This window comes from Aquarana catesbeiana, linkage group LG01, assembly GCF_042186555.1.
Source record: "Aquarana catesbeiana isolate 2022-GZ linkage group LG01, ASM4218655v1, whole genome shotgun sequence".
Lineage (NCBI taxonomy): Eukaryota > Metazoa > Chordata > Amphibia > Anura > Ranidae > Aquarana > Aquarana catesbeiana.
Genome location: NC_133324.1, coordinates 781,701,187 through 781,723,140, shown reverse-complemented (window position 1 = coordinate 781,723,140; position 21,954 = coordinate 781,701,187). Strand labels below are relative to the sequence as shown.

Here is a 21,954-nt window from a genome sequence, read left to right as displayed (position 1 = left end):
ATAGGGCTTATTTTCAGGGTAGGGCTTATATTGCAGCCCACCCTGATAATCACGCTAGGTCTTACTTTCGGGGTAGGGCTTATTTTTGGGGAAACATTCCCAGCAGAGTTAGAGCTTGAGCTGTACTATTATCATTGATTGTGAGCTTTGCAAATTGCACAGCTCTAGCTCTAAGTAGTGGAAGGCCTACAACTGATTTGGCAGTTGCACCACAAATATAAGTTGTATTGTAGTGTCTGGCAGCTTTTTGCACACAACTTGTAGGAGAACCTGTCACGACAGTAATAAAAATAGCCTAATTTTAATATATCTAAGTTTGAGTCCAAGCTGAAAAAATCTCAGACTACCTTATGAATGTATTTGTGGTCAGCACCGGTTTACAAACCCTGGAGACACAGCCCTGCATCTGTCCTATGGCATGCATCCTCCCCCTGTATTAGATTTTGTATTTGCATGAATTGCCTGTAGTAATTAAAATTCTTTTAATTTAACAAGAAAATATTTATACTTTAAAAGAAGGCAACAGCTTGAAATCAGCAGGCCGATGACATAACAGACATGTTTATTATGTCTATCCCCTTGACACATTGCATTAGCCTTTATAAACACTGATAGAAATATTGTACATGATTTTGTAATATTTCAAGCAGCGGTCATTGAACGGTGCCATTTTTCCAGCAATGGCATTACAAAACATGACAGGCATTATTAGCATCAACCTCGCAATGGACATTTGCCAAGGTAATAAGAATTTTGACCCTTTCCGAGAGAGAGGCATGTGGAAGATAAGTGAAACAAATTTTAACCAAAGCTATCAACGTGTATGTAGATTTCATGTCTTTTTTTTTTTCACGAGCGGATTCATGTCTCAAAACAATAGCTTGAAGCACACAGCTTTATTTGTTGAGAAATAACATCTGGAATCTACAAGCTGCCTTGATTATTTTACAGTGCTTTAAAAATAGCACAAATTGTATAATTCTTGGCAAGTCATATGTGTTGAACATGTTTTGGGGTATAGTTTGAAATCTTGCCATGCACACGAAGAGCTAGGATGAGTGTTAATTCTGGGCATATCTGGTGATACTTTACATCCAACTTTGTGGTTGTTTGTAGTGTTAAAGATTTATATGGAGAAAAATGTGACTTTCTGACCAAAAGTTCTATCCCCGCTTGGCTTAGTTTCTTCATTGACTTACGGTTCTTAAGATGAGTTTACCACATGATGACATGAGTCATTAACGCAGCCATTTTTTCTTGTGAGATATCTCGGCTGCTGCTGTCATTATCACTCTACATTCTGTCAGGGCTCTTATGGCTAATCTTTTTTGTCTGTCAATCTTCAATGCAAAGCAACTCAAAGGGTCTGAATCACTGAAGTCAATGTAAGCCTTCCTATTAGCCAGTGAACACCCTCTCTCCTGTGAGAATGATGCTTGCTTACTGGTTCCCTACCCAGACAGATGTGCTTGCTCACATGCCTTCTCTACTCAGCTCAGTGGTCAGTCTTTGGGATTTGACTTATTATAGAGGATCAATTAGCAAATAAATAGTTTGATTGAAACATTTTTGGCTTAAGGCCTGGTACCCAACATGCAACCCAAAAGCCATATGCAACCAGCCTGCACTTTACTGTGTTGCATTGCTCTTATTTATGCAGTAGCTGCCCATCCATGACCACCTCTTCCCTGTACTGCTTCAATCCTGGCCATCTGACTCAGTCAGACTGCTGCAGTCCCAGTCATCTCCCACTCTCAGTCATCTTCCCCATTAGGCAGCTACATTCCTGACCACCTTCCCTTGTCATACTGATGTGGTTCCGGCCATCTTCTCCTATCAGATCTCTGCTGTTCTGGCCATCTTCCCCTGTCAGATTGCTGCAGTTCTGAATATCTTACTCTATCAGCTGCAGTTCTGGCCATCTTTCCCTATCAGACTACCGCTGTTCTGGCCATCTTCCCTGTCAGACTGCTGCAGTTCTAGCCATCTTACCTATCAGATTGCTGCGATTCAAACCATCGTACCCTATCAGACTGCTGCAGTTCTGGCCATCGTACCCTATCAGACTGCTGCAGTTCTGTCCATCTTACCTATCAGATTGCTGCGATTCAAACCATCGTACCCTATCAGACTGCTGCAGTTCTGGCCATCGTACCCTATCAGACTGCTGAGGTCCTGGCCATTTTACCCTATCAGACTGCTGAGGTCCCAGCCATTTTACCCTATCAGACTGCTGAGGTCCCGGCCATTTTACCCTATCAGACTGCTGAGGTCCCGGCCATTTTACCCTATCAGACTGCTGAGGTCCCGGCCATCTTACTCTATCAGACTGCTGCAGTTCTGGCCATCCTACCCTATCAAACTGCTGCAGTTCCGGTCATCTTACCCTATCAGACTGCTGTGGTTCTGGCCATCTTACCCTATCAGACTGCTGAGGTCCCGGCCATCTACCTTCATGTCAGATTGGTCCTTTTCAACTCACAAAGCAGCAGCCTCTAGAAACTGGTATGAATGGCTTTGTTTATCCTCAGATTTATTTATAATGCATACCACGTCTGAATCACTAATCCATTAAGAAACACAGGAGAGAACAACAATGGACTTTCTTGGTACCCCATAGACAATAACACACGTTTGAATAATACAGAAATTAAACAATATAAAACCATATAACAAACAATTAATATATACAAAATGGCCCCTCATAGTCTGATGAGTGTTGTCTTACAGCAGGAAAAGTATACAGCAAATATAACATAACCACAAAACTGGAAACCAACAGACTCTGTATAAGATGTTATCCTCTACAACACGGGTCTCCAAACTTTTGAAACAAAAGGCCGGTTTACTGCCCTCCAAACTTTAGGAAGGCCGGACTGTGGCCAGTGGGAGTTGAAAATGCCCTGACATGGGTGGGAGTAAACAGTACCATAGGCTTGGTGGTCAGTGGGAGTAAAGAAATTATATCATTGGTGTCAGTGTGAGAAATAGCGCCCCATCACTGGTGTCAATGGGAAAATTGGTTCCTCCTCTCTGGTGTCAGTGGGAGGAATACTACACTATTGAATAGTGCCCTGAGGGTCAGATGAAGGCAAGCAAAAGGCTACATTCGGCCTGCGGGCCGCAGTTTGGAGACCCTCCACTCTAGAAGCTTTGCGGTTTCATACCACTTCTTCAGGAAGAGGAGGGGGAATTAATTAAAATCTAAATAAAGAAAAACACACAAGACATAATAAACATCAAAAATAATATACATTGTAAATACCAGACTATGCTTTTTTGTACATTTCACTTTAAAGACACCAGACAAATATTAAAAACACAGGTATACCTGCTGAAAACAATACTCCACCCCGACCCTTATATTGTATTGTATTGTAAAACTTCCTAAGACAAAAACCTACTGTATAAACTGATCAATAATACATGTATCATACAGATGATTATTATTATTATTATTATTATTATTATTATTATACAGGATTTATATATATATACTAGAAAACAAATGTCACGATCCAGAAGGAAAGCTTAGATTTCCAGATTAATCAAAAAAGACTCATGAAAGATATAATATATTGATGAAAATGATCATCCATGACTGTAAAGATAAGACGATAAGAAACAGATATATGGACGCTTGATAAATCTAAACCTACAGTCTTCTACTGGATCGTGTGGATGACCTTGTATATCTTTGATTCATCCTTGAGAATAATGGTATCCTTCACATAAAGTATCCAGAGAACTTTTGCACTTTAAGAGAGCACCAAGATCAATCATCCTGTATGTTGCTAATACATCCTTTTGACATTTATTCTCTAGGATATATCTGTATTATACATATATTACATGTATACATATATTATTGGTCAGTTTATGTTTTTGTCTTAGAACGTTTTTACACTGTAAAAATTGCTTTAAAGTGGTTCTAAAGGCAGAAGTTTTTTTTTTACCCTAATGCATTATATGCATTAGGGTAAAAAAACTTTCTGCAAGCAGCCCCCCATAGACCCTCTTATACTTACCTGAGCCCAGTGTCGATCCTGTGATGTGCACAACAGCCGAGGCTCTCTCAGCTCTCTCTCTCTCCTCATTTGCTTACACAGAGCAGCAAGGGGAAATGGCTCCCGCTGCTGTTAGTCACAGCCAGTGAGGAGGGAGAGGCTTGCTGTGGTGGGCACTTAGTGGGGGGAGGAGCCAGGAACTCTTGCCAGGGACCCGAGAAGAGGAGGATCGGGGCTGGTCTGTGCAAAAACCATTACACAAAGCAGGTAAGTATAACATGTTTGTTATTTTAAAAAAATAAAACATTTGCCTATAGAATCACTTTAACTTTCTTGAAATTACACTGCCATTGCTAAGTAATCTTTAGAAACATTGTCGTTTTCCATGTAAACGTTGCAGTTTGTACACAAGAATCATAATCTGCACCCCTGATTCTCCCCATCAAAAAAAAAGTTTAAAAAAAGCTCTTCAATAACAGCTGAACTCCAGCCCTACCTTCAGTCTTGCACATTGTACAGACAAGCAGGTAAGTTTGAAATATTGCACAAGAGATATGCAATAAAAAGCTGCCTGCTCACAGTTTTACAAAACTTAGGTTTAGTTCCACTTTAATGTGACAGCTTCCTGCACAGGGTTCGTTGTAGCTATGGCACCCATGGTTGACAGCTAAAAATAACAGAGGGGCAGGAATGCTAACATTATTCAAATATGGCCATATTTGGGTAATGACATCAGCCAGAATCTTTGCCCCTTTGTTTACTTTTAGCTGTTGGCCCGGGAGTGTCCTCACCGGCAGCTAAATGACCGGGGAAGAGCCATCTGTTGGTATGACTTATGCCGCGTACACACGGTCGGACTTTCCGGCATACTTGGTCCGGCGGACCAGAGTGTGCCGGACAATCCGCCCGTGTGTGGGCGGCGGCGGACTTTTCCGGCGGACTTCTTCCCAAAAGCCCGCCGGACCTAGATTTGAAACAAGTTTTAAATCTTTCCGTAGGACTCAGTTTCGGGCGGAAAGTCCGCTCGTGTGTGTGCTGGTCCGACGGAAAGCCCGCTCGTGTGTAGGCTGGTCCGACGGACCAGATACGACGCGAGGGCAGGGTATTGCATCTCGCGCTCTCTGCAATAGGAAAAACAAATTTTCCTATTGCGGTGAGCGCGGTGCATGCCGGGCCCTTAGGTCTGGTATGGATTATAAAGGGAACCCCCTACGCCGAAAAAACGGCGTGGGGTCCCCCCTAAAATCCATACCAGACCCCGATCCGAGCACGCAGCCTGGCCGGTCAGGAAAGGGGGTGGGGACGAGCGAGCGCCCCCCCCTCCTGAACCGTACCAGGCCGCATGCCCTCAACATGGGGGGGTGGGTGCTTTGGGGGAGGGGGGCGCCCTGCGGGGCCCCCCCCTCCCCCAAAGCACCTTGTCCCCATGTTGATGAGGACAAGGGCCTCTTCCCGACAACCCTGGCCGTTGGTTGTCGGGGTCTGCGGGCGGGGGCTTATCGGAATCTGGGAGCCCCCTTTAATAAGGGGGCCCCCAGATCCCGGCCCCCCACCCTATGTGAATGAGTATGGGGTACATGGTACCCCTACCCATTCACCTAGGGAAAAAGTGTAAGTAATAAAACACACTACACAGGTTTTTAAAATATTTTATTAAACAGCTCCGGGGGGGGGGGGATCTTCCTCCGGCTTCGGGGGTCTTCTTCCGGCTTCGGGGGTCCCTCCGCTTCATCTTCTCCCGGCGTCCGGTTGGTTCTTCTCCGCTCTCTTCTCCCGGTGTTCCTGTTCTTCGGCCGGCTCCTCTGCTGTCTTCAAGTAGCTCTCTTGCCAGCAGAGGTCCGGACTTCTGGGCTTCTGGGTTTCTGGGCTTCTGGGCTTCTGGGCTTCTCTTCCCCAGATGTTGACACGACGCTCTCTCCTGCTGGACTGCTCTCCGAGGGCTGCGTTGTGACTTATATAGGTGGAGACCCCGCCCCCTTTTGATGTCACAGTCCCTGGGCATGCTGGGACTGTGACGTTTTAGGGGGCGTGGTCACTGGGTGATGTTGACCACGCCCCCTAAAATGTCACAGTCCCAGCATGCCCAGGGACTGTGACATCAAAAGGGGGCGGGGTCTCCGCCTATATAAGTCACAACGCAGCCCTCGGAGAACAGTCCAGCAGGAGAGAGCGTCGTGTCAACATCTGGGGAAGAGAAGCCCAGAAGCCCAGAAGCCCAGAAGCCCAGAAGTCCGGACCTCTGCTGGCAAGAGAGCTACTTGAAGACAGCAGAGGAGCCGGCCGAAGAACAGGAACACCGGGAGAAGAGAGCGGAGAAGAACCAACCGGACGCCGGGAGAAGATGAAGCGGAGGGACCCCCGAAGCCGGAAGAAGACCCCCGAAGCCGGAGGAAGATCCCCCCCCCGGAGCTGTTTAATAAAATATTTTAAAAACCTGTGTAGTGTGTTTTATTACTTACACTTTTTCCCTAGGTGAATGGGTAGGGGTACCATGTACCCCATACTCATTCACATAGGGTGGGGGGCCGGGATCTGGGGGCCCCCTTATTAAAGGGGGCTCCCAGATTCCGATAAGCCCCCGCCCGCAGACCCCGACAACCAACGGCCAGGGTTGTCGGGAAGAGGCCCTTGTCCTCATCAACATGGGGACAAGGTGCTTTGGGGTGGGGGGGCCCCGCAGGGCGCCCCCCTCCCCCAAAGCACCCACCCCCCCATGTTGAGGGCATGCGGCCTGGTACGGTTCAGGAGGGGGGGGGGCGCTCGCTCGTCCCCACCCCCTTTCCTGACCGGCCAGGCTGCGTGCTCGGATCGGGGTCTGGTATGGATTTTAGGGGGGACCCCACGCCGTTTTTTCGGCGTAGGGGGTTCCCTTTATAATCCATACCAGACCTAAGGGCCTGGTATGCCCCGCGACGGGGCTCGCAAGGTGTCAATCTCGCCGATAAAAGCGGCAAGATTGACATCCTTTTCTAGTCCCGTCGCACCTGAGTCACGTTCAAAATGAACGGACTTGTCCGTGTGTGGGCAAGTCCGTTCATTCTGAAAGTCCGCCGGAACTCCGGCGAAAGTCCGTCGGAAAGACGGGCCGACTTAGCCCGCCGGTCGTGTGTGGGCAAGTCCGTCCGTTTTAAAGTCCGGCGCACCTGGCGGACAAAGTCCGTCGGAAAGTGTGCCGGACCAAGTAGGATAGAAAGTCCGACCGTGTGTACGCGGCATTAGATTGCAAGAGACTAAACATGCACTGAGAACGGAATGTCAGTAATATGAATACTCCAGCCTCATTGCCACCCTCCTCAATGTCACAGATTTATGTTCCTGTTTCTGACAGTTAACTGCATTGAGGAGGAGCAAAGGAATTCTAAAGTATGTCTACAACTCTCTTTGTGAGTTCCTCAGCATGTGTCTAATTGCATCAGGTCAGACTGGTATGTCAATCAGACAGAGCATGGCCTGGTCGGGCAATGAAAATCTGCCCGACCAGGCCATGCCCAATGAAAATCTGCTCTCTAAATCTCAGGTCTGATATTTAATGTTTACTTTGATGAGGAAGGAAGATGGCCAGGAAGAAAGGGCATAATAAACTTACAATGACCAAACTGAAAGTATCCCTTAATTATCTGCCCATGGATTTTGGCTCTGTGCTTAGAAACTGCAAATAGTTCTTCAACTTCAACAATTCATTTAATATCGCATTGTACCACTGATCTGGATCAGTATTGCCAACTGTTAGAATTTTTACTGGCAGCTAGTAAAAAAAAATGGGCACTTTTCTGCTGCCAGTAAATTCCAGTGACAAGAAAAGGTTGCCAGTTAAAAAAATAGCTGTGATGCATGTGCAATTCCAGTCCGGAGCCAGCTTAGACCAACCAAGTGCCCGCTACAGTGTGTTCGGGTGGCACCAATGGGGGGAGGGCCTGGCAGAGGCAGTACTTGAGTGTGTCGTGCAAGGGATCCAAGCAGAGTGGCCGTAGCCTTGTGTGCGGGTCTGCAGGATGGGAGCAAGGCAAGCCAGACGTGGGACTGTCAGTGCTGTTTGGACTGGAGTGGACTGAAGGGACCACCTGGCGTGGAGAGAGACTGTCACTGTGGTTCAGGAGGGGACGTGTCGTGTCGGTGAGGTGTCACCATCATCTGTGCTGCTGCACCCTGCTGTCAGTGTCACTGTGTCAATTTCATGTGTGTGTGCCTCCCTATAGTGAGCTACTTACTATATTGAAGATAAAATAACAAATATGTTTTTTGTCTTAATATCTACCTTAAATCACTTTGCTAATTGCATATTGTACTTGTTTGTAGCCTAAATACTGAAATTTGCACCTAAAACTGTTATTTTGTAACTTTTGGAAATGCCAGTAAAAACTTGGCTGTGCCAGTAAATGTTGTGTGTTGTGTCATAAAATTTCAATCTGGCAGGTTGGCAACACTGATCTGGATAATGAAAGGGGAACATGTTCTACTTTGTCTAGTTATCAAACTGATGCATTTCTAGGCATTCAGTTGTACAAATTATATTTAATGTGACACACAATGTCCATGCTGGCAGTAGTCTGAGAGGTAGAAATCATGAAGTGTCAGTAAATAATGTTTCATGTTTTGTGTATAATTGCCTTTTCAACCTCCAGTTTACCACCAGAAAATGTTAACTTGTCTATAAACAGCTATTTCTGTGAATTTTATTAACCATGCTCACCAATATTTTGGAAAAGATCCACACCATTGTAATCTAGAATGAAATCTAAATTTATTTTTTTGTTCTTCCTAAAGGATCATCCTGGCAAAGAATTGGAGGAGCAACTTCGGGCCGTGTCCAGCGTGGATGAACTTATGACACTGCTTTACCCCGAATCGTGGAAGATGTTCAAGTGTCAATTAAGGCAAGGAGGACAGTCCGGCTTTGATTCTAGAAGAGATGATAGTGTTAAATTTGCAGCTGCACATTACAATTACAATGCTGATATCTGGAAAAGTAAGTGTGACAGAGGATAGTTAAAGTAGAATCAGTCCTGCCTTATAAATATAGCGCAACAGAAATGAGTATACGCTGTATGGAATATTTTCCTTGGTGTACGTGATCATACGTGCGCTGCATGTTGTGCTTTGCTGCATGCAAAGAGACCTGTGGAAGTGAACCTACATAAACAAGTGTGCATTTCCTCTACCAAGACCAAGCTATCAATCACAACTACAACTGTACTGACAGGCCTAGGAACCATTATTACTGGATCCCACCTTGCTAATCAATATAAAGAAGCCCTGCCTTGTCATATAGATATAATTCTACAATAAAGCAGATAGAGTCTGTTGCACACATGGGCTTCCATAAGGCAAATTGCGGTGAGGCACGGCAGCCAATCAGAATTGCTTTTCAGTGATCTTTCCAGAAACTGGTTGCTCTGAGTTACTGCATGTTTCACGTCAGCTTTGCTCTGTTCATTGCATTACTGAATAAGCCTGCTAGTCTGCTGATTACAATGTATGCAGTAAAGAAGGCCTTCTAGAACAGCTAGTAATGAAGAAGTTAAGGTGAATTAAAACTTAAAGGTGAACTTCAGTTTGATAGAAAAAAAAAAAAAAATTAGCAGCTACATATACTGTAGCTAGTGCCTTTTAAAAATCAGGTACTTACCAGTGCCTGGGGTCCAGTGCTGTCTTAGTGTAGCTGGTTCTTTCAAGCACTGTGTGTCACAGACACTGGCATCTTGAATACTGGAACCAGCTGTGGTTTCCTGAGGAACCACAGCCAGCTCCGCACTGCATATGCATGAGCTCCTGTAGCACTTTGTGAATGGTTCTTCAACCTTCTGGGACATGTGACGTCTCCCAGAAGGCTGTCAGATGAGACGGGACAAGGGACATCATTCCATTCTTGGCTACGCCAATAAAAAAAAAGTTATCCCCCCCCCTCCCCAAAAATAAAGCCTGTCACAGGCTGGGGAAAGGGAGAAAACCAGTGAGACTTCACGGAAGTTTTGCTTTAAGAGCAAAAATCGGGGCCGATTTGCTTGGTTGGTGTCAATAAACACAGACAGGGCAGGTCAGGAGCAAGCACGCATGGGTGCCCCCATGGAAAGCGTCTTTCCATGACATCACTCACCAAAGGGGAGAAGCCTGGGGCTCCAGCAGGGGGACCCCAGAAGAAGAGGATCAGGGCTGCTTCAGGTAGGTATGACATGTTTGTTATTTTATTTTTTTTTAAAACGAAGCTTTAAAGAATAAGTTCACCTCGCTACAAAAAATAAAAAATGCACATCATTTGCAGGCAAAAAAAGCTGCATGTATTATTTTTTGTACATACAGAGCTGTGTGTATGAATGATGCAGCCGTGTGGGCAGAGCAGTGACAGCTAGTACAGGGAACTTCTCCCCATACTGCTGCCACAGGGAGGGGGGAAGTGGGCAACAGCTGCAGCACTGGAAAAATGTAACATGTCCCCAGATGTGAACTTATATTTTAATGTCGCGTTAGGCCAGCCATAGCTTAATCGGATCTCAGCTGGTTCAGCAGGCACCAACCAAGATTCGATCGATCTGTGGGCAGGCTGGTTGATCCATTGATTAACTTGGGTACAACCAGCCTGTCAGACTTTTTACATGTGATTACTTCCAGTGTGGCTATAGCTGCTAGCGGTAATTGTGTTCTGCCAAACGGAAAGGCTCCCCTCACCCACCAATTACCCCACCACCACCACCACCACCATCTACTTCCTCACAGCCAGCAGAACACAATAGTGCTGCAGGAGGGATTCCCACATCAACAGTTTAATTTTCCATGGCACAATCATGCAGGTCTTGGGAAGAAAAACAGTGTATAATACGTGTTCTAAACAAAACTGGTTATTTTTTACAGCAAAAACCTAGTACTGCTTTTTATACTCAAATCTACCCCAGAAACTGAATCTGGAATAAAAATTGACTAATGGAGAATAAAACACTCATTCAGGAAGCCCATAGATCTTTATAATGGGCTGCCATCATCTTCACAAAGAAGGGTTGCTCTCAAGAGAAGATAGTATACCAAGGCTTACATAGCAATGTGCTCGGATCCAACAATATTTCCGTTCAGATCTCTTTTTCTTTGTTGAATTTAGATGCTGCTAACAACTTTGGCAGCTTTGTATACTTTTTCTGAGAACTACGTTTCAGGAGATATAAACTTAACATTTTTATCCAATCATTTATTTACAACATACTACACTGCAAATTCCTGTACGCCTGGCAACCGGGGGATTAACAAGAGATCAAACTAGACACAAGCACTGCATGACGACCTTAATCCACCCAAACCTCCTTTAATCGTTGTGTGTGATTTATGCCTCTGTTCTACTCGAATCACACAGTATTTGCACTTCTTACCTTGCTACAATTTTACAGAAAGTTGTATTTAGTGAATGAGGCTGGTACAAGTGATACTGAGTATTTGAAGCCATTGTAGAATATAAATTTAAAAGACCAGTCTTTTGAAAGTGTTAATATGCAAAGTTTATAAAAAATTTTCCTGCTTCATATACTTGGTCTTGCTTTGTTAAGTCCAAAAAAAACCCAAAAAACTCCCAAAATGATCCTACTATAATCATCATCAATTCCAATCTTATCCAGCACCACTAGTACAATACATAGCAATGTTTTAACTTGTAGCTGAGACTCTCATACCTGACCATACTATACTAACTTTGCCAAGCTGCCATGATAAGGAAAAGCTCAGTAGGTCATAAGCATGACATCTCTGGAACCCTAATTGCCAGAACAAAATACAGTGTTTTCCTCACCTCACCCCTGTCCTAATCTACAGCATCTTGATACTATTACAGTATTTGACTACTGCCACAAGCTAGGACTATGTTAATGATGTATTTGGTACAGTGGAACCTCGGATTGCGAGTAACGCAGTTTACGAGCGTTTCGCAATACGAGCTATTTTTTTTTTAAATCTTGACTCGATTTGCGAGCGTTGTCTCGCAAGACGAGCAGGACTCAAGCCGCTGGGGTGTGCAGTACCGCATTTGGCCAGAGGTTTCCCTGAGCGTCTCCGAGTGGCCTCCGAGCGTCTCCAAGTGTTTTTGAGTGTCTCCTGCACCTCCGCAATTCTAGCCACATGTAGTACTGCATAGACAAGCAGTGGCTGTGGAACAGATTATCTGAGTTTCCATTATTTCCTATGGGGAAACTCGCTTTGATATACGAATGCTATAAAAACCTTACAGAGATTTTAATTATCCTATTCTTTCCAAATAATAAAAAAGTTATAGTTCTAGATACATTTTAAGAAAGTTATAGACTATCATAGAGAGCATACTTTATACATGGTCTGGATAATTTCTTTTTAAACACCCCCTGCTCCAGTGGACACAATTTCAGTAACAATTACGAAACTAATAATAATAATAATAGCCTGTGAAGAAATGCAGACATTGTAAATTGTAATACCCCCTTATATTGGTAGTTAGTGAAAAAATTCCCCCTTACATTGGTGGACAGAGGAAAAGTTTCCCCTTACATTGGTGGTCCCTTTACAGGTACCTAAAAAGATCATTCAATCAGTGGTTACCTACATAAAAACTAGAGGAGATGCTCCATCGGGCCTGCATTGCTGGCTCTGATAAATCCTAGGGTTCCCTGAAACCTGGTAAAGAATGACTGCTGTAAAAAAAACTTCATATACTGTATGTATTAGCTTTCAAGCTGCATGGATATATATATATATATATATATATATATATATATATATACACTATATTACCAAGATTATTGGTACGCCTGCCTTTACACGCACATGAACTTTAATGGCATCCCAGTCCTAGACCATTGAGTTGGCCCACCCTTTGCAGCTATAACAGCTTCAACTCTTCTAGGAAGGCTGTCCACAAGATGAAGGAGTGTGTCTATGGGAATGTTTGACCATTCTTCCAAAAGCGCATTTGTGAGGCCAGGCACTGATGTTGGAGAGAAGGCCTGGCTCGCAGTCTGCGCTCTAATACATCCCAAAGGTGTTCTATCGGGTTGAGGTCAGGACACTGTGCAAGCCAGTCAAGTTCCTCCACCCCAAACTCGCTTATCCATGTCTTTGTGGACCTTGCTTTATGCATTGGTGTGCAGTCATGTTGGAACAGGAAGGGTCAACCCCAAACTGTTCCCACAAAGTTGGGTGCATGAAATTGGCCAAAATATATTGGTATGCTGACGCCTTAAGAGTTTCCTTCACTGGAACTAAGAGGCCAAGCTCAACCCCAGAAAAACAACCCCATACCATAATCCCCCCCTCCACCAAATGATTTGGACCAGTGAACAAAGCAAGGTCCATAAAGACATGGATGAGCGAGTTTGAACGATACAGACTAAGACTGGGATGACATTAAAGTTCACAAGCTTGTAAAGGCAGGTGTCACATTACTTTTGGTAATATAGTGTGTGTGTATATGTGTGTGTATATATATATATATATATATATATATATATATATATATATATATATATATACTGTATATATATATATATATATATATATATATACTGTATATATATATATATATATATATATATATATATATATATATATATATACATATGTGCTGTATATATTTATAATCTAAAAATTCTTTTGTACCTATTTAGGTATTGAAAGTGAATGGAGAAAGACCCAATGTATGCCACGTGAAGTGTGTGTAGATGTGGGAAAGGAATTTGGTGCACCAACAAACACGTTCTTTAAACCTCCATGCGTGTCTCTGTACAGATGTGGAGGATGCTGCAACAGCGAAGGATTGCACTGCATGAACACTAGCTCCTCATATATCAGCAAAACGGTGAGTTTTAATCACAACCAGACTTTTGCAGTAGAATAAAGTGAGTAGCTATACAATACCTTTTTGATAGATGTTCATATTCCAAGGACCATGCCATCTGAAGCTTTTTAATGTGCTTCTAATGCATTTCTATTTAATTAAGAAATTAAGATTACATCCATCACATAACCTATACTTTGAAGTTAAATGTTAATGCTGGTGCCAGAAAACCTCAGTGGTTTTGGATTTAAAATCAAATGTGTTTCAGCGAACCTTAACTTTGGCAGTGATTTGTGGACTCATGGAGATCAAAGCAAAAGAAGATGTATTCTGTGTGTTCACTTCACTTACAAGAGCAGTAGAGGCTAAACGCAGTACATTTCAAGCTTACACTGTGTCATGCTGACCACTTTCACCCAATTTGTTATAATAAACACGCTAGTTACTTATGGGGAAAAGTAGTTCCAAGATTTGGAAATGGTTCTGTTTTTGATATTAAGGTTCTCTCAGCATTTTGTAGGAATTATATGATTTCTTTTATGAAAAGCACTATCACACTGCCATGGAAAAATAAAAATAAATTAAGAGCGTACTAAATAGGAGTAGCAGTAATCTAACCGGCTGCTGGAGTGAATGTGTTAACCTTCTGGCACTGAAATGACAAGCTGTTCCTTCAGCTTCTCATTTAGGCTATAATGAGAAATTACTAACATAAAATGCAAAATATAAAAAAAAATCTACCCAACAAACAGGGGGTCCACAATTCTTACCTCCATGCAGAAGGATGATATAGTACCCTGGCCAATAGAAAATGGAGGTAAAGGCAAAACCTTTCCTTTTTGTTTTTGATAAATTAGGATAAGGTTAAACTCTCTGTCCTTGGTTGCTGTCTTTGTTCCAACTAGAGGGATTCATCCTTGTATTGACCATTGTCAGCAAAATAGATGAAAGGGAAAATCCAAATTTTTAAGGTTGTCACCAGAGCAAGAGGAGAGGGTGAATCCTCCAGTTTCAACAAATGCTCAGACAATAACTATTTAATATGGGATTGACCCTCATTTTGTTGCAATAAGTGAAGGGATGTCCCCTTAGCAGAATAGAGCCAGCCCTGAGCAAGTCCACATAGACCGTAAAAAGCTGCAGGAGATCCACAGCACTGAAATAAAAAAGTGAAAACAGTATTTGAGAAAAATAATTTGGAAATTGTTTTTGATACACAGTACTTTAGCAGACTAAATGCCACCCAGTTAGGGTTTAGATTTTTTAATCTGTTTTGGAATGCTTTCATCTTAGCCATGACCTGATTGCCCCTAGCTGATGTGCAGATACCATGATTACTCTTCTCATTTATAATGACACTCAGATCTCAGCCGCTAATAAGAATTTGATTCAGCTGCTAATACTAAAGGCCATACACTAAACTGTCAAAATACACTAATCAGGTACTGCAACCGATTGCCCACAGCCACTGATCAAGAAAATATTTCCAACTTGTCTATTTGACAGAAATCAATCAACAATCGACTTCTGTTGAGCAGGGATGACCACACGCTTATAATTATTTGCCCATTCCCCGCTGAACCATCCAAATTTCAATCAGTCCCTGGCCAGTTTAAGGAGGAGCTCCAGTCTCCTCCTCAAAAAAACTGTAGCTGCTGACTTTTGATATAAGGAACTTACCTGTCCAGGCATCCAGCGGTGTTCTCACCCTAACCGGGAGTCATGGTTTACGGCACAGAGCTCTGAAGAAACGGCATGGGTATGCCATTCCTTTAGAGAGCATGTGCCGGTGATGTCACCAGCTGCTGCTCACTGGAATATCTCCTAAACATGCACCAATTCATTTTACTTACAGGTAAGCTTTATTATAAGCTTACCTGTAGGTAAAAATAGGTGAAAAAAGAGTTTACTACCACTTTAACTAAGGGAAACTGGCATTGAAGCTTTGCAGCTTTACAGCTTGTTTCCCACTGTGCATGCACGAGCTGCGTTACACTTGGGTGAATGGTCCTGCAGTCTTCTGGGGCCTATCAAGTGTCCTAGAAGGCTGTGGTAGAAAGAGAGGGGAGTGAAGTTCCACTCGGATCACCACGGCTATCTGATCAAAGTCAGCCCTCTCCACCCAAAAAAGTGCCCGTTTTTATGGGATGGGGGAGAATACAAACAAGTGGAATGTTCCCCTTTTGAGTGAGGTTCTGCTTTAAGTGTCAGACCACTGAAGAAGAACTGTTTGATAAAGGTATTAAGGGTAACAAAAAAGCTCTATGAACTACAGCTTGTATGGAATCTGATATGAAGCAATAGGGACGATAGGCCAGTGATTATTACTATGTTGCAATCATTTTTCATCTCTTTTTTTCTTGTTTCTTTGATTTAGTTGTGTGTGTATAAATTGCATTTATACATAAGTTAAATGTAACAAAGAAAATGAAGGTTCTTTCTGTGCGCATCTCATTCCAAAAACAAAGCTTGCATATTCTATATGAACTAAACATGCTCCTTTTCTCAGTCATGAGATCTATGCACTAGAAGTATAACTGGCAAGGGGAACAGTACATGGTGACAAAATCAATGTGGTATGTTAATCCAGATCCAAGCTCTTGCAATCTGTGTATACAAACTCCTTTCTAATAGCCAGTACCTCCTTAACATTCCAGTGTATTGAAAACACTTGAATTGTATACAGTGGTATGTAAAAAGTACAGTAGCATGCTTCTCTTAATACTGTTACCCAATGTATAGTTTAAATGTGCTAATTTTTATACTTTAAAGTTACAATCTTGATTCTAATACTGGCCATGCAATTTAATGATTTTCTGTGGCAATGCCTCGAAACGCAATCATTGGCAGAGATCATTGAGTATGAAGTGTGTGAATCATGAGGTCATTCGCTTCCAGCATTCTGAGAAATCCTTCACATGCTGAATGGCTTGTCAAAATAAAGACAATATCCGATTCTCAGCATCTGCCACACAAACATGATATGGCCTTTTCTGGCTGGACCTAGGCTGGATTCACACCACATGCATTGCGCTTAGCGCACGTTGACACACATTAAACATTACATTGACCAAAATACCGGCAAGTGTGTTGCCAGTGCACATCAGTGCAAGGTTTTGGTGTAGCTGTGCCTAATGGGAACAGATTCAGCTTGTCATTGCCTTGGGTCTGCATTCAGCAACACATCCCAATGCAGTCCAATGGGAGTTGTGTGAACGGGCCTTCCATATTTAAAGGCTAAGTTCTTCTTTGTTCAACATTTTTTCTTCTAAATTCCAGCTCCCCTATGTACCAATATAGCATTAATGTACTTCTTTTGCAAAAATAAAAGAGCTTTCCATTTATTCTACACACGCTTACCTCAATGACTTTATGGATGTTTAAAAACACTGCTCGATTAGTTCTGCTTACTTCCTGGACAGACTTTAGGTCATGACACAGCGAGGAGTTGACCAGTGGAGGGTAGATGATGCAGAGTGTGTGCTAATGAGATCAGCTGGTCAACTCCTTCCTGTGTCATGACCTAAAGTCTGTCCAGGAAGTAAGGCAGAAGTAATCGAGCAGTGTTTTTAAACATCTATAAAGACGGTGAGGTAAGCTTGTGTAGAATAAATGGAAAGCTGTTTTATTTTAGAAAAATAAGTACTTTAATGCTATATTGGTACAAAGGGGAGCTGAAATTTAGAAAGAAAAAAAGGTGAACTTAGCCTTTTAACCCCTTCCCGGCCAGCCGCCGCAGTTATACTGCAGCAGGTTGGCTCCCCTCCGTGAGCAGTCATAGCTGTACGTCGGCTCTTTAAGACGCTGTAGCAGGCGTGCATGCGTGCCCGCAGCATGTCCCTGGAGCGAATGCGCGTGTCCCACTGGTAAACACACAAATCCCGGTTCTGTCAAGGGAGAGGAGAGAGTGTGTTCCTACCAAGTAGGAACAACGATCTCTCTCCTCCTCTAGTCAGCCACATTCCCCCCACAGTTAGAACACATATAGGGAACATATTTAACCCCTTAGTCGCCCCCTAGTGTTAACCCCTTCCCTGCCAGTGACATTTACACAGTAATCAGTGGCCATTTAGCACTGATCGCTGTATAAATGTCAATGGTCCCAAAAAAGTGTCTGATTTGTCCGCCACAATGTCTCACTCCCAATAAAAATTGCAGATCGCCGCCATTACTAGTAAAAAAAAAAAATCATAAAAATGCCATAAATCTATCCCCTTGATTTGTAGACGCTATAACTTTTGCGCAAACCAATCCATATATATATCCATATATTGCGATTTTTTTTTTTTTTTTACCAAAAATATGTAGAAAAAAATATATTGGCCCAAACCGATGAAGAAATTCGTTTTTTTTTATTTGTTTTTTGGATATTTATTATAGCAAAAAGTACAAAATATTGTGCTTTTTTTTTTCAAAATTTTTGTTTATAGCGCAAAAGATAAAAACCGCAGAGGTGATCAAATACCACCAAAAAAAAGCTCTATTTGTGGGAAAATAAGGACATACATTTTGTTTGGGTACAACGTCGCACGATCACGCAATTGTCAGTTAAAGCGACACAGTGCTGTATCGCAAAAAATGGCCTGGTCATTAACCACTTGCCGACCGGGCCATAATAGCCGAAAGACGGCTACAGCGCGGTCAGCTTATTCTGGGAGGGCGTCCATGGACGTCCTCCCAGAAAGTTGCTCTTGCGCGCCCCCCCCCCCCCCCACCGCTGGAAGACCTGGCACATGATGGATCACGGTAAATGGCTGCTGGTAGCGGCCGTTTACCACGTGATCTCTCTGTCACTTGTAAACAAACCATGTCATGACGCCGGTTCCTCCCTCCCCTCTCTGTACCGATCTGTACAGTGCGAGGGGAGAGGGGGAGAGATCGTTTGTAGCAGCGCTATGGGCTGGATCTGTAGTGCCCACAGCGCTGCTCAGTGCCAATACCCTGCAGTACTCTGCCCATACTCTGCAATAATCTGCAATACTGTGCAATACTCTGCCAATACTCTGCCAATACTCTGCAATAGTCTGCCAATACTCTGCAATACTCGCCAATACTCTGCCAATACTGGCCAATACTCTGCCAATACTTCACCAATACTCTGCCAATTCTCGCCAATACTCTGTAATAAATTTTAACAGAAACAAAGAATTTTTTTTTTTTTTTTTCAAATTTTCATTCTTTTTTGATTTATAGCGCAAAAAATAAAAAACCCCAGCAGTGATTAAATACCACCAAAAGAAAGCTCTATTTGTGTGAAAAAAAGGACAAAAATTCATATGGGTACAGTGTTGCATGACTGAGTAATTGTCTTTCAAAGTGTGAGAGCACCGAAAGCTGAAAATTGGTCTGGTTAGGAAGGGGGTTTAAGTGCCCAGTGGTCAAGTGGTTAAGGTGGAAAATCTTGCCGGGGATGAAGTGGTTAAAGAACATTTTTTAACATTAATCTGCCTTGTTTAACATGTCTATTCAAAACTGACATTTCAGTAATTGGGGCAGAATTGAACTTTGGCAGAATCACTCACTGATTTTTTATACTTCTCTTGAAATCTTCCACGTTTCTGTGTCTTCCACGTCTTCTGTCATAAATGTAAAATTCAGCAGGAAGAATAACTAAAACAGTGGTTGCAGCAATCAGATTGAGCTGGAACATCAACATATTACCCGCAATAAGGGAATTTTAAGCATTATGTTGGCATGCAGCTTCACCATGTATAAGCCAAAAGGTCTGGATAGACATATTCACCACTCCCTGACTGACTGCTTTATTATACATTTAACTGGAATTTAACTGGAGTGCATATTAGTAATGATGATGTGCAAAGAATTGTACATCATTCTAATCTAATTAGATATCAGATGAGTAAAAAGTTGAATCTTGATTGGCTGATATGGGATATAGAGTTTGACACATTATTATTTACCTTCTTAAATTTGCATATTATATGTTTTCACTTATTTTAAATCTCTTGCCCTTCTCATATCTGTTGTTTGGTATTATTTAGTATCTGTACGTTTAAAATTATTGTTTCTGTGTATAATTAGTAAAATGAACATGGTGGCAGCCATGTTTACTTATTACATATCTAAGTTATGCTGCCTGCTTGCAGTGTTAACCACTGCCACTTCTCTTAATGTATGCCAGCCGACTTATTGTCTCTGTTTGGCTGATTCCTCATCCCTAAAGAGTAATTGAAATTGAGTAATTGCTTGAAAGTTCCCTCTACTGCCAGTTTTATATTTTATATATTATAAAAACTTGGAAGAGAAAGCTTGTGAAAATGTCAAATAAAAAATTATTTTCAAGTGGATTTCCAAGCAAATAGCTAAATAGACAGCTAACATATACAGTATCTCACAAAAGTGAGTACACCCCTCAGATTTTTGTAAATATTTTATCATATCTTTTCATGTGACAACACTGAAGAAATGACACTTTGCTACAATGTAAAGTAGTGAGTATACAGCTTGTATAACAATGTACATTTTACCAAATTTAACACATCTGATCCCCATTCACACCTACACCGACAATGAGTCACATGACACTGGGGAGGGAAAATGGCTAATTGGGCCCAATTTGGACCTTTTCACTTAGGGGTGTACTCACTTTTGTTGCCAGTGGTTTAGACATTAATGGTTGTGTATTGAGTTTTTTTGAGGGGACAGCAAATTTACACTGTTATACAAGCTGTACACTCACTACTTTACATTATAGCAAAGTGTCATTTTTTCAGTGTTGTTGTTGTTCTGGGTGGTACAGTGGTGTAGTGGGCAGCACTCTCACCTAGCAGTGAAAAGGGTCACTGGTTCGAATCCCAACCACTACCTGCCTGGAGTTTGCATGTTCTCCCTGTGCCTGCGTGGGTTTCCTTCCACGCGCCAAAGACATGCTAGTAGGTTAATTGTTCTGTCTAAATTGGACCTAGTATATGAATGTGAGTTAGGGACCTTAAGCTCCTTGAGGGTAGGGACTGATGTGAATGTACAATGTATATGTAAAGCGCTGCATAAATTGATGGTGCTATATAAGTAACTTAAATAATAAAGAGAAGTGATAAAGGAATACAAAAATCTAAACCAGAAAGCTAGATTGCTGCATCATGAAGTAGGTGTGTTACTGTGTAGTGTGCAGAGCTGTGTAAATCACAAAATTGACTTGCCAGAACTAGACATCCTCCAAAAAGTAAAGCATAAGTATTTGGATTTACCTACTTGGCCAGACTTTTACTTTAAAGTTTATCATATGCTAAATTACAAGGTTCCATTTTGTTAGTACCCTCATTCCCCATCCCCTGCTTACAAACGCTACATCAAAGCAGTGAAATGGCAAAAAAAAAAAATAAAATAGAAAGAAAAAGATAAAAATATTCAGTCATCACTGGCACTTAGCAAGTTATCTTGGAAAAGATATGGATCCCAAATCCCACAAGAAGATGACCTATCACTGTGCAAGTGCACTTTCTCATGGAGTTTGGGATCCTTGGCTTGCAGGATCCTGTAAGAAGACCCAGTGGGCTGCCACATAATCAACCCTTGTATTTTAGTTTAAATACTGCAATATTACCTCCATATATATTCACATACTGCAAAATATACTATATTCACCTTTTAAATTGATATTCTTTATTTCTTCTATCTCCCTTGTGAAATCTTTTGTAGCTACTAGTTAAAGTGGTTGCATAGGCGTGCACAGCCTATTGCATTAGGGTGTGCACACCAAAGCTTAAACACACACACACACTATATATATATATATATATATATATATATATATATATATATATATATATATATACACACATATATGGCAGTAGAGCGGTAGATGGTGTCAGTAGGGCAGGGATCGGTGTCAGTAATTTTTTTAATTTTTTTTTTTATTATTATAACTTTTTAACAATTTTATTTTTTTTCCAATAATTTATTATTATCATTATATATATTTTTTTACAATTTATTAGGAGCCCCATTGAGGAACTTTGGTGAAATATCAAGGGTCTGAACAGCCACACTTTTGAGACAGAGAAAGGGACTGAGGACAGAGATTTCCCAGTCCCTTTCTCTGCAGCCAAGCAGTAAGGGGAATCTGCACAGCACATCGTGATTAGGGTGTGCCTAGCATAGCATACCAGCTCATTATGTATTACTTACCTTAGATTGAAGCCCCCGCAA

At 42.1% G+C, this 21,954-nt stretch overlaps 1 protein-coding gene across 1 annotated transcript in view; it reads left to right on the top strand.

The window, feature by feature from the left end:
* The window catches only part of VEGFC (vascular endothelial growth factor C), a 258,822-nt gene that overhangs the window by 144,769 nt on the left and 92,099 nt on the right, over positions 1–21,954 (top strand). The window contains exons 2-3 of the mRNA XM_073606728.1: positions 8,772–8,973; positions 13,616–13,806. Of these exons, the coding sequence (XP_073462829.1) occupies positions 8,772–8,973; positions 13,616–13,806 (393 nt within the window). The remainder of the gene's footprint in view (positions 1–8,771; positions 8,974–13,615; positions 13,807–21,954) is intronic.